The sequence below is a fragment of the Topomyia yanbarensis genome, chromosome 2 (assembly GCF_030247195.1).
Source record: "Topomyia yanbarensis strain Yona2022 chromosome 2, ASM3024719v1, whole genome shotgun sequence".
Lineage (NCBI taxonomy): Eukaryota > Metazoa > Arthropoda > Insecta > Diptera > Culicidae > Topomyia > Topomyia yanbarensis.
Genome location: NC_080671.1, coordinates 33016237 through 33033796, shown reverse-complemented (window position 1 = coordinate 33033796; position 17560 = coordinate 33016237). Strand labels below are relative to the sequence as shown.

The following is a 17560-nucleotide window of genomic DNA, read 5'->3' as shown; positions in this document are numbered from 1 at the left end:
TGTCCATATTAGCGATTTAACATATTCTACGGTGTGTGTGTATGTAAAAAGCGCCATCTTTTGGCAATATTACTTTTTATTAAAATTGATCATAGTAGGCTACAGAAAATTTAACTTTTGAACCGAAAGAGATAGCGCTTGGCTGTCTTCGACAAAGTTGTAGAGGAGAGTATTTTTGTAAATTTTGCAGAAGACATGCTGTCTCTGTCACTCATAGTAATCGAGTTATGAGAAGTTCTCTATGGTGAACTGCTTTATTTCCTATTTTTACTTATAACTTTTTTATTTCTGATTTTTCGCATTATCAATGTACTAAGGTATTTTTTATCATCACAAAACACACAACTTTTCCGAAGAGACCAGATAGCTGTGAATGCTGTGTAAAGACTTATAGCTGGTTTTGATTTAATTTTGGCCTGTTTTCGAACCCGTGTAACTTCACTATCGGCAAAAATTGTAATTATGCTAGCAATTATTATAATAGGACAGGGTTTCACCTACAAAACGAAGGTAAAATTGTTTGTCCATAATCACCCGTTCAAAAGTTATATACTTTTGAAAACTTTATGTCTGGCAGTTTTGAAGTCGAGCGTATGGCTCACTGAACGAGTAGGCGCTGGTGTTCAAAGACGCTTTCGCTTGATTTCCTGAGTGACGCGCACTCTGTGTACTAGCGCGTCTGCCGGAAGTTTAACACTGATTTTGAATGATTTTCCAACGGGTGATATACAATTTCATCTCGGTCCGATTTACCGCATGAATTTTAGTTTCAGGATATGGATAAAGAAGTAAAAGATACACATTTTCCATATAATTGCTGCCTTAACCTGCTGGATATTTTCAAATATTTCAGACTGTGGTGAAGGCAGCAATTTTATGCATCATCTTTTTGCCCTGAAGCTAACATTCATACGATAATCTGGACCGAGATGAAACTGTATATCACCCGTTGGAAAATCATTCAAAATCAGTGTTAAACTTCCGGCAGACGCGCTAGTACACAGAGTGCGCGTCACTCAGGAAATCAAGCGAAAGCGTCTTTGAACACCAGCGCCTACTCGTTCAGTGAGCCATACGCTCGACTTCAAAACGGCCAGACATAAAGTTTTCAAAAGTGTATAACTTTTGAACGGGTAATTATGGACAAACAATTTTACCTTCGTTTAGTAGGTGAAACCTAGTTCTATCAGAATAATTGATGGTATAATTACAATTTTTGCCGATAGTGAAGTTACACGGGCTCGAAAACAGGCCAAAATTAAATCAAAATCAGCTATAAGTTTTTACACAGCATTCACAGCTATCTGGTTTCTTCGGAAAAGTTGTGTGTTTTGTGATGATAAAAAATACCTTAGAATATTATTAATGCGAAAAATCAGAAATACAAAAGTTATAAGTAAAAATAGGAAAAAAAAGTTCACCATAGAGAACTTCTCATAACTCGATTACTATGAGTGACAGAGACAACATGTCTTCTGCAAAATTTATAAGAATACTCTCCTCTACAACTTTGTCGAAGACAGCCAAGCGCTATCTCTTTCGGTTCAAAAGTTAAATTTTCTGTAGCCTACTATGATCAATTTAAAAAAAAATAATATTGCCAGAAGATGGCGCTTTTTACATACACAAACATTGTAGAATATGAGAAAGCGATAATACGGACAGTTTTGACTCCAATGAATTAAGTACCTCAAAACGCTGTTTTGAGCCACTGTGCCGCGCTTAGGATGAATATAAAACTATTCAATAGACTAATTTTCAAAAAAAAAAATTGTTCGTAACTTTTCAGCGTGGGGATAACTATAGATCTGTAACTGCTTGGAACCGCACATTGCACCGTATCCCAGCTGATCTAGATGTTTATAGGGCATCAGAGCGGCAGGAAACGAGGCCCTGCATGACTATTGAGTATTGAACCAATTAAAACGTCAATTCAACATTTCGATTTAAGTTTCAATTTATTTTTAACTACAGCAATCAAACTAACCAACCATTGGTATGCGATCGGAGGATGTGGAAAAATATTTATTTCTACGTCACATATGAGTCTGTATATTGACAAATTCACACGGAAGTGCCTAAAAGTGACTTCTTCAAGCCTTACGAAGACTTGGCACTTTTTGCTCGGATTTTGTATGCTTCATTTTGCCTGGTCAGTTTTAGATTAACACAAGACAAGTAATGTTGCTCTTTAGTGCATCCGCCTTATCTAAAAAATGAACCAGCTTGAAGACAAACGTCATGAAATCCCAAAAAAAAATTGAAAATGCCCTTTTGAAAGTGTTTACACATATCAACCCTGGCTTTCCCCTAGGTGTGAATAAATGAGTCACGGCAAATTTGCGTGCGTTTGAGGATATTTGAAGAGCCTCGGACATTTGGTAGCGTTATTTTTTTATATATATTCTAGTATGGTGACTCATATCAGCAGTTCTCCTAGCTAAATTCAAACCCTCAGTTTTTGGACAAGGGATATTAGTGGTCGCAGCAACGTGCACTCGGCGTCTTTTATATACCTGATATTGAAACAAATTTTACCGATCATATTGATAGATTCGAGTAATCTTTTGTGTCGTTTTGAAAGCAATTTCAAACAAACTTTATGTTACAACTAAGGTATTGAACACTTCTTATATCGAATAGTGAGCATGTTAATGGCTGTCTTCGAAACACCAATTTGTTGAATAGGGATACTGTTATTATTACCAGTTCTTTTTCTACTCCTCCCCGAACCGGTACACAATAAAAGAATGCACAAAGCGTCCGTCGGAATATATTTCAAAAATCTACAACAATTCATGCAAAAAAGAGACAATTTTTCAAAGAATTTTCGACAGAACCAAATGCGTACAAAAAGAAACAAATTTCGAGACGATTCGCGCGCTTGCACATCAAAATCAACGTAGCTTCCAACGTCATAAATCAAGTCACACTCCTCACCACCAACCAAACGTTAGCTGAACAGAAAAAAGTCATTTTCCAGCATCTACGCCAGAACGACTATTTAACTTCACTCATCAATAGATTGCTTAGCAAAATTCACCGATGCAATCAAATCAGCCGAAAAACTGTTCCAGAATCACCATCCGAGAGCATACAATATCCTAATTAAAAAGCCAAAATAAACGAAATAACGTACCGATCTCTACCATACATCCCGATATTGACCAACACACTCGTTCGATGCTTGAAACCAGACTATCCCAACGTCATAACTGCCCCAAAAAACAATCAGAACCGTCTCAATGACACTAAACAACATCAAAGATCCCGTTGATCCCTCACTACATTGCAACATCATCTACAGCATCCCGTGTGCGTGTGGTATGACAAAGAATTAATTAAAAACACGATTTAGCGGACACCGAACCAGCACCAAAAAATTTAAAAAAAATCATCGAAGCTGGAACAACCAATACAGATGCCGAAATGATAGAATTTGGAGAAAAAAAACAGCTCTCATTCTGCACAGCATCCAACACCAACACGATTTTTGTTTAACCGCAACTGAATTCATCGATCGAACCTACCGCTCATAAACATTACCAGTGCTGGTGATGTGTCATATAATCAACACACCCAACACGGTAAATCATTAATTCGAAAGCTCCTCAAATCCATATGCACTAACGCACAGTTCAGCTAAAGCTCACTATTCCCGAAGATCCCCGCTTGACACTTTGCGCTCACCATATCACTGTAGTTTTTTGAAAGGGATCTGAAATATCCATGACAATAGCGACACACAGATAAGTGAGTTCACATTAAACACTGTAAATCTAAAACCAAACATCTAAATACAGATTCATTATAGTTGGAAAAGGCCACCAAAAACGGCCGAAACGTCGGACTATCAAAAAATAAGTTGTTTGACTGCGAATGCCAATACCCAAACGTATTCCAGAAATTATTAACAGCAGTGTGCTTCGTTATGGTTGCACATTGTGGAGTATGTATGATGACATTTATGCTACTCTTGATAGCGTTCCAATAATAGTCGTTCAACACACCTTACCCAAACATTCCTCCTTCTTTATGGAAGCACCCTTAATCCTCAAACAACGTCTTCCAACTATCAAGGTGAGATTATACCGCCTGGCAATACTACAGCGTAGTTAATAAGTCCATGACAATATTTGGACATCAGCAACGTTGCTTATATTTTGAATCCCACTTTATTTTTTTAAATAATGTCAATATGGTTGACTGATTTGGCTTAAATTTGGGAAAGAGTCTCGGGGTGGTATGAAGTGGAAACGATACTGTGAAGCTGGGAATATTTTTTGATCATCATATTACTACAGTTGTTTATACTTGTTCAATTATAGGGGCCCCTTAGCCAGAGATGGGTAAGAAAATCAACCGGTACGTACATTCACCGGTACGGTTTTCAAAATCTCAACACGTGTAAACGAGTGATCCACATCGTGTTAGGTTTTGTTTTCGTTTACACAGTAAACGAAATGAAAACCTCAACCGAATCTCAGTATCTAAAACCAAACCGAGTCACTCAGCACCGTGTACATTAGACTGCCCAGAAAAATAATGAATTTTTGAAAACTCAATCGGCCCACCCCTGAGTCGATTCCTAGTCCCACCAAGAGTATTTGCTCCAAATTTGAAGCAAATCGGACAAGTCTAGCAACCGGTCCAACGTGCTTGAAGTTTGTATGGGATTTTTCGACAATTTAAATGGAGAAAACTCTCTTGCTCACATTTTCGCCGCTAGGTGGCACTGTATTCATCAGATTATCACCAAAAGTGAAACTTAAGAAGATAATTTTATTATCTACAACTTTGTTGAAGACTGCAAAGCGATCCGACTCCAATAGGAAAAGTTATTAAACTTTTAACGAAGTGATGTCTGAGTCAGTTTCGCATGGGGTCTAGCAGTGCATGATAGTGTATCAGTACTAGGTTCTAACAAACTAAACATTTTTGTGGATTAATGGTTAGATTTAGTTGAATAGTATGTTCGGAAGAATTGCAGTACCATTATTCCATAAAAATGTTTAGTTTGTTAGAACCTAGTACTGATACACTACCATGCACTGCTAGGCCCCATGCAAAACTGACTCAGACATCACTTCGTTAAAAGTTTAATAACTTTTCCTATTGTCGGATCGCTTTGCATTCTTCAACAAAGTTGTAGATAATAAAATTATCTTCTTAAGTTTCACTTTTGGTGATAATCTGATGTATACAGTGCCACCTAGCGGCGAAAATGTGAGCAAGTGGGTTTTCTCCATGTAAATTGTCGAAAAATCCCATACAAACTTCAAGCACGTTGGTCCGGTAGCTAGACTTGTTCAATTTGGCTCAAATTTGGAGCAGACACTCCTGGTGGGACTAGGAATCGACTCAGGGGTGGGCCGATGGGGGTCATTTTTTTCTGTCACTTGTGTTGATGTATTCTAAGCAGCGGTTTCGGTTCGACTTTAGAAAACCGAACCTGGTATTTTTTTTTCTATACACGGTGCTGCGGATGAAAGAAGAAGCAGTAAATTCGTGTGCAGTGCTGCCGAATAGACATCTGAATTGAGTTCAATTAGTTGTTGAGAGTCGATGGGGCAATATCGAAATGGCTGGTTCTGAGTAGTTGTTAACAGTTCAACAAATGATGTTTGTTTCAATACTGAAAACCAAGATGGCGTACAGCAAACTAAAAACCGCTATCTGGCGAATAATTGCTTGAAACCGATAAATGTAGATATAATTGATTCGGCTAAATTGTCTAGAGCATGTAAATTGATGTTAATGTCAAAATGTTTAAATTGAAATTAAAGAAAACAATGAAATCATCGAAGTCAATGAAATAACAAAAACAATAAAATCTATTAAATTAATGAAATCAATAACTACACATTCATTCAAAGAGGCATGTTGTATTTATAACGCAATAGTCGTATCAATGAAATCTAATCCATGTCTGGTTGTGCTGGTAAGGCGATTCTCGAATAATCTCGAATCTCGAACATTACGTAGGGGAACCCGGGGCTATTAAGACAGTGGGGGTAATTCGGACCCCCTCGATTTCTCAGAAAATAGCAAGACTTTCTGACTATCGTACATATTCGTGGAACCGCTACTCTGAAACATTAAATTTGAGTGATGAAGTTGATTCTTTGTTCTTTGTAGAAAGGAGATAAAACGTTTTTCGTTGTTTTGCCATTCTCAAAACAAAAATCATTATAATGGGAAAATCGTGATTAAAGCAACAAATAAAAGTGAAAAAATAAAAGGTAAGTGTTTTGGAAAGCTTGAGGCTCCTATTTTATGGAATGATTTTTGTTTGGGTGAAAATAGAGATATTTTCGAGACGCTCACCACCTTTGTGCGACATGAGCGAACGGGGCTATTCAGACCCCCTATTCCGTCAACCACCGTTCAGCGGCTTGCGGCTGCGCACACAATTGCACACACCACAGAAAAGAAAATACATGGGCCACCAATCGACAGCTGTGACATACCAGATTAAGTTTTTGTAAAGTAATTTATTATTTTTTTGCTTCTTAATAGGTAAACATAATTCCATTGTAAAAAAATTAAAGAAAAATGACGGTCTGAATTGCCCCTTAGGGAGGTCCGAATTACCCTTACATTGTAAAAGGATGGAAAAACGTAGAGGTTTGTAAATCGTCGACTAGTGCTGCCATTGAGTGGAGTAAATGAACCTTTTATGGCACCAAAATTTAGCTGAGGCTTCAAACTAACAATTAGGACTTTGGATCGGTAACTTTTTTCACATCTATCCACCTAAAGGCCCAGCCAACATTTTGATTCACTTTAATAAGTTGCAATTTGATTAACTGTACTCTTCAACGATATGAATTGATTGTATAAAATGCACAGATCTCTTCTATGTGAACAAAAGTGGAGGCCATATACGTAAAACAAATCGGTATAGTAGAACTATGTGATTTACGACGAGTTTTGATCTAATCAGAAGCATTATACAATCATCTAGCTTATCATTTATAGTTTATATATGATCAACTTTACAATCACACATGAAGGTTTATGCAGCTTAAGGTCCCCAATGTGGTAACGAGAAGTATTTTTTTTAAAATAATATGAAAATAAAAAATCAGGATGAAATTTCCATAATTCTGTTATAAGACACAGTAACGCCCACACTGGTAGATAGATATGTTTTTCATGGGTGAGGTTGGAGTTACTGGAACATCAATTATTAAAATTACCTGCTACGATTTACTTCCAGTTTCGAACCTGAGATCTTCGTATTCCCAGCATAGCCGCTATGTACTCATCTATTTATACACTGTCAAGCAACGATTATATTTGATCATTTTTATCGCTTTGTCAAATCACAACTTACACTCTGTACTCAAGCCATTTTTTATTGCTCAAATATTGAACTAGTTTGGCAGAGAATTTGCGAAGTGCTATAAGAAGGTGACTATTTTTTTGAACGATTTTGCAGTTTAATCCAATTGCAAATTAATTTCTATACTATGTTTCAAAATTGTCTTTATTATTCCGCATGTACAATTTTGTTTTAAGTTGAAGTGGACTAATAAATAACTTCAAGTCAACATTGTATTTCGATCACAGATTTGCATTTTATATGAACTTTTTACAACAAAACATAATTTTTGCTTGCACTATTTCTAATTTTGATGTAGTCTGTCATTATTTGTAAATTTATTGTTATTTATTGTAAACTTTTTTATACGATTGCTGGTTTGCTGGGGGGGCGATTTGCTTAAGTAGGTCCGAATAGCCCCGGGTTCCCCTATACATATATCCTTATTATTACTGTATGGCGCATCGTATTGATACATATACCTTGCACAGAGGCAATTGCGTGTATGTGTGTGTTATTCACATATGGTAAGCAACTCAGTCGCAAGTGGGGGAAACTCATTGTTAAACGATTAGGTCCTTATTTACTGAGTGCTGGTAAAACGTATTTTTGTTATTGTTGCTGTTACTGTACATCGTTTTGACACATTATGGAGGTCCTCTAGAAGGTTTGCTCGCGAACATTCGAGTTAAGAGAAAACTACCACTCAATTATTCAATTACTAAACAAACTTAATTCATTGTGAACAGCAACTAACTAACGAATAGTAAGAATACTTTCATTTAATAGGCCGCCGTTGGAAACTAAGTTTCTTTAAGGACTAAATATTTCCGGCGATACCAGTCGATGTGTGTATACAAATCTCCTGCAGAACAAATTTAAAAAAAAATGTTGTGCAAACATTCGAATGAAAAAAAATTGATTCCCGCATTGTCACCAATCACGAAATTGTCTGTCTCATTACAACAAAACATATACAGTGACACAATCTCATATTCGTACACATCTAGTGTATATGTTTAATATTGTTCCATAAAAATTTGTGCAATTTAATATAGGTATTGCTTTGTAAATGTGGTAGTAGAATCATCATCTGTCATTTTCTTATCATTTGTAATCTAAAGTGTGCAAGTTTCCGTACACTACACATAAAAAATCATTACTTGGTGTGAAAATGGCACAATTTCATATTCGTACACTTTTGAAAAGTCATTTAATTTGTAATTTAAGGCCTGTTATTTATATTTTTTATTGTTTTACTTAGAAAAATTGATTTCATGACTACAAAAAAGGTTCATTGGCACAGTTTCCTCTACACTAGTTTAAGAAATTCCCTCAAATTAACGTAATGGTCAAAAAAGTAAACTAACTGCCATTATGGGACGGAAACTAATTATTACTCACCAAAATGAAGCTAAATCACTTCATAAAACCTTTGAAATTGTTCAAAGGTTGCGTCCAACTATTTAACATGTTGTTAAAAACTTTGAGGTGGCGAAATGCAGAACAGATATTGCGAAAAACTTGAACTGTAAACAATTTACGATGAGGGATAAACGATTTCTAATTAGCAAACATTTGGGAAAATCGAAATCGGAAATTAATGTTATATACATGATAAATAAATTGAATCATAGCATTTAAGTATAAGTCTGCTCTGGTACGGCTCGTAATGTACGGAGAACGGACAATTACAATTCCTGTGTTCTGAGCAAGAAGCTGTTCATCAATGAGAAGAACAAAGAATTGATTTTTTATACACTAAACAACTTTATTGGAATATTGGAAAGATGTTAAACCTTGTCTACGACTCCAAATTCAACATCTTTGATGGCTGTTGTTTTGGGTGAAGAAAACCGAACTCAGACCTGGACGCAATAGTCTTATTGCGTTTCAAATATATTTGTTCGATTTAATAAATGCAACAGTTCCGATAGTCGGCTATCCGGAGTTTAAGTTGTTTATTTCAAGCACCGAGTATTTCCATATTAATACAACAAACGATAAATTTGTTAAAATTTCTCGGCAGCCGGCTGCTCAGAGCAATAAACACATGATAAAACTTCTACAAGTTGCATAGATTGCATCACTTATCAAGGTAAATCCTGATTTATGTAACCCATTCCCTCCCGCTAACAATAACTCCTTCCCGCGACAACCGTGGAGATGCAGAGGTATACACGGTCTCCATAATAACGGTTGCCACACTAACATTTCCTTCCTTCCCCGATGACTGTAAGGATGTGGCCGTTATGGACACATCAAAAATTTGAGCTGTCGGAACGTGCACATTGAGGATGGAAAGCAACTCCCAGGCTCCATTCGTTGATTCCTTGTGCAATTTCGCCAGCTCTTGCCAATCACGGAGTAGCAACTACGAATTGTATGGTCATCATGCTCATAAATAAAATGTCTCGTGAACTAATTTTTACTTGTAAAATGCATATAAGCATTCCGCACAGCGGTGTACGAAAATGAGATTGTGTCACTGTATTATGCTAAGCCAAGAGTTTCGGTTTCACTGTGTCTGATCAGCATAAACAGAACATCTGCTCGGACGGGACATCACTTTTGACCAGTCGGTCGATTGAAACGCAAAGTGTGTTTTAGTTTTAGGGATTTAACGTCAAGCCAGCGCTAATCTATTCCGACAAAAAGTTAGTGTCGGTTTCTGAAGAGACGAAGTCGAAACGCACCCATGACTAGTATAGTATTGTAAAGTGCAATATTTTATTATGAAGACGAAACTATATTTTTTTCATTGTCCACCGACAAAGTTAGTTAAACATATTACAAAGGGTAATGCATGAAAAACCAAATTTTTAGTATAACTTTTTCGGTTTTTTTATTTCCAACCTATTCTTCAGATGTTTTCTGAAAACAAGTATTTTTTTCTGGCACATAAAACCTCTTGTGTCTATTATTCAAAAGATATAAGCACTCATAATATCAAAAATAGATTTTTTGAAATCAATTTAATGATTTTTTTAAAAAATATCGTGTTCGCCATTTTTTTGCTCAATTAGGATTCTAATCATAACTTTATTTGTAGTCTTTTGTTTGTTATTGATATTGTTATTCGAAACAACCTAATTGTTTGTTCATAACTTTTCAACGAAAATAGTAAGACATGTGGTACTACGCCTTGAAGAAATTTTGAAGGATTTTTATTATTTTGCTTATAGATGTTTTAATCTTAGGGTCATTCACCTCTTTGTCGGGTCTCTTTAGAAAAATCTCTAACCCTATATGCGGGGTTGGGAATTGAACCCATGTGATCTGCGTACAAGGCAATCGATTTACCAACTACACTATCTCCCCCCCTTTTTGAAGTTGTTTGAAGACAATTTCAGTTTCATATTAATACCATTAAAGTTATTTGAATAAAAGTTTTTCTAAGAAACACGCTCACTTTTCATTTTAAATTTGTTGTTGAAAACTATGAAAGATAGAGCTTACATGACTTCAGCAAACTTTTCTAAAATTTGTCGTTCTACAACTTCGTTTAAGGTCATTTCGCTTTAGTCAGAATGAATAAATTGTTAATTTTGGTAGAATTAGAACCACCCTGACAGTTGCTTTAGCAAAAAGAAGGGGTTTACAAACAACGAAATCTTTTCCAAACACTTAATATGGCTAAGTTGTTTAGTTTTAGTAAAATCTCTTTTCTTCTCGTCAGTAACTAATACAAACTTAATGTTAGTTGGTGTTGGTTTAGACATATCTAACTAGCATTAAGTTGGTGTACGTTACTGACAATGAGAACCGGAAACACAAATATAACCAAACTTTTATGCTAGGTATTGTGTTTTCATACCCAAAACATTTTAGTCTTGTCCAAAAAAAAGTTCCCGCTTGGAAAGTTTTGCACAGCACAAAGTAGAAAACTTTCTTCGTGGAATGCTACTATCAATGAGTTTGTCGTATCCATGACATCATTCAAGTCGTCTAGTTGACCAATTGTTGGAAAATATCCATGACATTAAGTCGCCAAATTAACCAAAAAGAGAAACCAGATTGTAGTTTTAGGGTTACGATATGTTACCCCATTCAAGGGTGCTATCAAGATGATTCAAAAATATCTATTTATGACCGGTTCAGTTTCATTTGGAACCTGCCAATTTCCCAGCTCATGTGAAACTCTTTTAGAGCTAAGCGTTATATCTAATATCTCTTCTCTCCCAGATCTCGCTATAGTTGGTCAATTTTCTACATTCCGAATATGAAGATTTGTACTACTTATGTACTCCATCAGATCAGAGCCTCTCTGATTGATGTCTGAGCTGCCCCAACTGATGTGATGAGTATTTGCATCACTGCCCATAATGAGCGGAAGCCCCTTTTCTGCTACAAAATGATACAACGCTTTTGAAATCATTAGAAGGAGATAACTCGTTATGCGGTAGATAAGCTGAATAATATATATGCTTTTCGTCTATGTTATCGATAGTCAGTGTAATTGTGACTGCACAGATATCCCGAGGTTTGAGCTGCGATATTGCACAGGCGTCAATAGCCTTATTTGCAAGAATGCATGACCGAGGCATTTCACGTGGATTAGTAATGCCTGTCTTGTTGTAAGCAATGAAGGCAGTGTTGAGTAACTTTCCAATATAGAAGTTTCCTTTATGAAAGTACGGTTCTAGAACCAATGGTATGGAAGCTTAATCTTCGCTTCCAGAATAGACTAAATGGACACATAGCCAAAGTACTTGTAATCCCTAGGAATACACCTAAACTAGGTTGCTTGAGCGAGAAGGCCTTTTCAATGTTGTAAGTAACATCGTAAAGCAGAGTGATCGTGGAGGAAAAGAGCTTCAGCTGATAGGCCCAAAGCTCTTGGTTTCTTCGTAACTTCTTCCTCCTTGAAAATAAATCTAACAGTTATTTTTTGCCATACTTTTGGAACTTATCCGGTAGCAAGACTGAAAAGTATATTTTTTTTAAACATATATGAGAATATCAAATCCCTTTTGCAGCGACACGGGAAAGATGTGCGTCGAAGAGACAATTAAGAACATCTTTTTCGTCCGTCACATGAACACCATCTCTGGTTTTAAGGAGTTTTTCTGATTATCTTCCGATTTGGAGAGAACTTTATTTAACCTGCTAGCCTCGTTAAGCCCAAAACAGTACCAAATTGGTGCCAATTTGGTGCTGGTTTAATTTTATCTAACTAGCAGTAAGTTGATGTTAGTTACTAACGATGAGAATCCGAAACACTAATAAAACCAAACGTTTATGTTGGCTGTTGGGTCCTCATGCCCAAAAATTTTGAACTGGTCCAAAAAAAAATTCCGCTTGGAAAATTTTGCGAAGTACGAAGTAGAAAAACTTCTTCGTGGAATGCTACTATGAACGAGTTAGTCGAACCTGTGACGTCCTCCAACTCATCTAGTTGACTAATACTTGAAGTTAGTCGGCGAATTTTCTAATAAGAGGTACCAGTTTGTAGATTTAGTTTTACGATATATGTCCGAATGAAGACGGCTCAGTTACATTTGGAGCTTACCAATTTCCCAGCTCATGCGAAACTCATTCAGAGCAAAGCGGTATTTCTAACACCTGCTCTCTCCCAGACCTCGCAAAAGTAGGTTGTTTTGCTACATTGTATATTTGTACTACCTATAAACAACTGTTCAGAATATCTCAGATTAATGTCGGAGATGCCCCAGTTACAGTATGATACAACGCTTTGAAAATAATCAGAAGGCGATGACTCGTTATACGGCATATATGACTTCTATGTTACCAACAGTCAGAATAACTGCGACAGCACATATATCGTGAGTGTTGAACTCCGATATGAGATAAACGTAAATAGCCTTATTTGCAAGAATGCATGCACGAGGCATTTCACTTAGGTTAGTCGTTATAAGTAATAAAGGCAGTGTTAAGCAACTTTCAAATATAGAGGTTGAGTTATGCTATTCCAATTATTATTGACTAGAAACCTATACATTTCATTTACAACATAATATATTGCACAAAAACGAGTGGACAACAAGCAAGTTGGGATGTATCCGTACATCGCGAACCATATCAGGTTTAATAATTGAGACACGATCATAATTGGATTCCCACGATTTGCGAAGAAAATAACGGTTCACTGTGTCAGATATTCGCATAACACAGTAAGAGTTAAACCCAAAATGCTCCCGGCGTGACTGGCATATTTTAGAAATCGACACGAAACTATACCTTGTCCTAGGGACTCCTGTTTTCAGTCTCCACCTACGATAAGGGAGCAGTAACCCAGAGGACTAATACTGGGTGTTCAACAATTTTAACCTTAGCACGGGTCGCATGACACTATGGGTTTGTGATTTCTCCTGTTTGATGCGTTTTTACTACCGAAACAGCTGGTCCGTAGTGTTTCTTTAAAATAATTATTATGTGAACACATATATTCAAAAACGCACTTGCTAACGAAACATTTCTATGAAAAATGAATTCAAAGTTTGCATATTAAGTTCGATCGGAGAATACATCATGTTCCTTTCTTTGGAATAATTTAGAAACTATTCTATCACCTTGTTGCTCGCCCCAAAAACTATCAACTCACTTCCAACTTCGATCACACACAGCGCAGCTCCGTCGCTATCACGTTCCGGCATAAACCACACCATTCCCTCCTCGAACACATGCCGAACCGAGGACGGATTCGGTGTATTCTCGTAATATTCCTTGCTCTTGGCCTTCAACCGGTAGGTGAACTGGATCATCTGAAAAGCCTTCCGAGCATCGTAGCGGCAAGCTCGCAAAAATTTCACCAGAAACGCATCACTTTCAATCGGCACGAAAAGGGTCGTTTCCGCCCTGAGCAGCTCTCGCAACTGGGCCAGAGCATTCTTCACATTTTCCGGTGTTTCATTTAGTTCCCGTTCCGCTTTAGCTTTCAGCGCCGGATCCGTGTACTCGTCGGCCTGCACGTATATGGTGTAACCGTCGCCCAAATCGATATAAGGATAGTCCTTTTCGTTGCGTTTTATCGACATCACTTTCGCTGAATAAGATTCACTGTTTTTGTTCGCCAATCACTGCGATGCGCACTCTTGCTCAAACGTAACTAAACTTCTTGAACATAAAAGTCAACTTGTAAGCTCGCCACACGCGCGCACTGGGACAGCTTTGGGGCCCCACCTTTCTTTAATAATAAACAAATACCGATCTTCGCTGTGGTGCGATCGAAGCAAACCACTCACCAGCTGCCGGTAGAATAAAGCCTGCCGCGATTACGTCCGTCTGCTTTATACAGAAAGGTTGTGCTAATTTTTGGCCGCGGTTCGTGCAAGTTCTTTTCTTTCGTGTTTGGACGCTTTTTTGGAATTACCTGCGTGGTGGTGGTGACGCGGCAGCTGTTCGGTCGGCGGTGTGGTGACGTTTCGTGCGCATCTCGATGCTTGAGGCGTTTCGGTCCACTGTCATCCGGTTAGCCTTGCCACGATGCGTAGCTTTTTCCGACTTATTTTTTCTGTTCTGGTGCTTGAATTCTCACAGTCGGAAGTTTCCGCTGAGTGCGAGATCGTGCAGATCTTTTGCGGAGTTTCGTCAGCATTACGCAGCAGAATGACATTTTCGGTCATTAGCATTTGGAGTTCGGTTGGGATGTTTATGTTTGTGATCGATCATTTGCTTGATTCAACACTTAAGCATGTTTTAATTTATGGACAAACATCCCTAACTTTGACACCTGCTCTGATATATCGATGATTAACATTACGATAATTTGTTTATTCAACTTTTCGCACACATAGGAACAGGAAACATGTAAAATTTTGAAAAAAAACGAGTCAGAAATTAGGCAAAACAAATTTAGGGATAGAATAGATAGGTTGCCCTAATACGTGAATATATTGTTATGATGATAGCGATTATTAACTTAATTAAAATCTTCTGAAAACGGAACTAAATGCAATAGGGCATCTGAAAGGTAAAGCTGATTAGCGGGTTTGCATTTCAAGATCATCGCTTTATACAACCATGCGCTTCTGAAATGTTATATAAACGAGTATAATTTGATGATTTGTTTTATTAGCAAGGCTTTTTATCGACCACTGATTAGATACTTAATAGTTTGCAACTGGTAAAGACTCTGGTCACCGCTTGACGCTTTTGCAGTAAATGGATTGTGCTTTTCGGGTACATTAACATTCCTTCCGAATACACCGATGAGGGTAGTAAACAAAGAAACGAGGTTTTATGACGTCCAGCGATGTTATGCCGACCTCTGTTGTGCCGCTTGGTTGATAAACATCCAAACAAACACACAGAAATCTTGTTCCAAAAAGCGCTGAGCAGTTGAATCACGTGGGTAGCGATGCGTTTTGGGGATCTGCTTGAAAAGTATTAGATGCCTGTAGGAACATCAATCATGTCATGATGAGGGGTCATAATATTTGAAGAATTAATTGTTTCGCATGATGAAATAATTTTAAAACTTGCTGATCATATTCTAGAATGCACTTGAGCCGTTTCATTTATTGTTTTGTCAACATCAGTTCGAACCGTTGCTATAGACTCATCTTGCATAAACTTATGCATTATGACAACTCTTGGGGCACTCCATTTCCGTATATATCAATGTATCTTCTGTGTTTTTTTATTCAGTTTGTTTATTTGACACGACACGAAACGTTAGCTTGGGAACATTTTAAATTCTTTAATACCAGAGAGTAACACTTTGAAATTATTGGAAAGTAATGTTCAAAGACTATTGAACAAGTTTTAGACAATTTTAAAGCTAGATGTAGCAGTCACCTGTGGCTCACTTGTGAAAGAAGTCGTGTTCAGGTTGTTCGTCTAATATGAAAGGAGCAATCATCAGTTCTAGCTCCAATCAGGGATCATATGAACACAGAATAGCCTGCTGCAAATATTTTTTTATTTAATTCGTTTATTTGACGCGGCTCATAGCGGTAGCTAAACGGATCCGTGGAGCTTGTACAGATGTAGATCGATATAGTAACCGAACCAAAATTCTGCGCGATGGAAAACTGAACCGATCTTCCTGAATTTCTTCAAGTGATGCATTTTTAATATATATTTTCCTATTCAAACATTCAGGTTAAATCGAGATTTTTGTTAAATCGAAACTTTATAGAAATATTAGTTTTCGAACATAATTATTTTTTGAACTAATTGCACGAGTTCATGCGAGCAAGTTTCTAATTGGGTAATTAATAACTCTGCCATTTTCAACCGCACTGCATTTACCGTACCGCGCGGTAATGCGGTAAAATTAATGTATTTTCAAAAATGGTGTTGAAATAATTCATTTGTTCTGTATAACCATATATAATAAAGTGTTATTCTTATTTACACGAAAATTAACTTTGACTGCCCTGTACGCAGCTCACCTGGGTTCAATTCCCAACCCCGCACATAGGGTTAGAGATCTTTCTAAAGAGATTTCTCTAACCCGACAAAGAGGCGAATGACCCTAAGGTTAACATCTCTATAATCAAAATTAAAAAAAAAACTTTGACGGACTCCTCAGAATGTAACATTTATGAAGAAATACATCTTTTGCAATTTTTATTGCTAAAATACCCTACATTTTGAGACAAATATTTTCGAAACAAGGTAAAACATTGTCATTCCTCTAAATATTAGCATAGCGCTGAAGTCCTATGAAATGTAGCTTTATTTTATCATTACACATACAAAAACGTTCTTCCGCAGCAATTAATAGGAAATCTTTTAATTTAATTATTCTTCGGTTAATTGAAAAAATGGAATAATGAAGTTGTTTTTTTTTGTCTTTCAATGTTCATATTTGCAATGACTTTGACACATGAAAATGAAATGAACGTTTTTGCATTTTCGTAGTAAAAATAAACTTTAATTCATAAAGGAAATTCACAAAAAAATTAAAGAAAAAACACCCGTACTTCTATACAGTATCCCAATACAGTGATATAAAACATGTTGAATTTCATCAATAATAACGACGCCATATTTGACGAAAAAAATCGTTCTAGACATAACATCTAATCAGGAATCCATCCCATCTCAACCGGTACAGAGTTATTGAACATTTGAAAAACTGCAAAAACTGTACGATTTGCAGCATACAGCAGAAATGTTATTACAAATAGGGGATTTTAGAAACAAAATACCACAAAACCTTAACTTTGTATTTCTCAAGAAACGGATGTATTCTTATTCAAATACTACGATTTCTCCCATAAAAAATGCATGTGATGTAATTTTCTAACGACTAGTTGGAAA

General features: G+C 36.7%; 1 protein-coding gene across 1 annotated transcript in view; it reads right to left on the bottom strand.

The window, feature by feature from the left end:
• Nucleotides 1-14650, bottom strand: part of LOC131682329 (clavesin-1-like) — a 31579-nt gene extending 16929 nt beyond the window's left edge. Inside the window, exon 1 of the mRNA XM_058963717.1 lies at nucleotides 13893-14650. Coding sequence (XP_058819700.1) covers nucleotides 13893-14325 — 433 coding nt within the window. The 5' untranslated portion in view covers nucleotides 14326-14650. The remainder of the gene's footprint in view (nucleotides 1-13892) is intronic.
• Between the last annotated feature and the right edge of the window lie 2910 nt (nucleotides 14651-17560).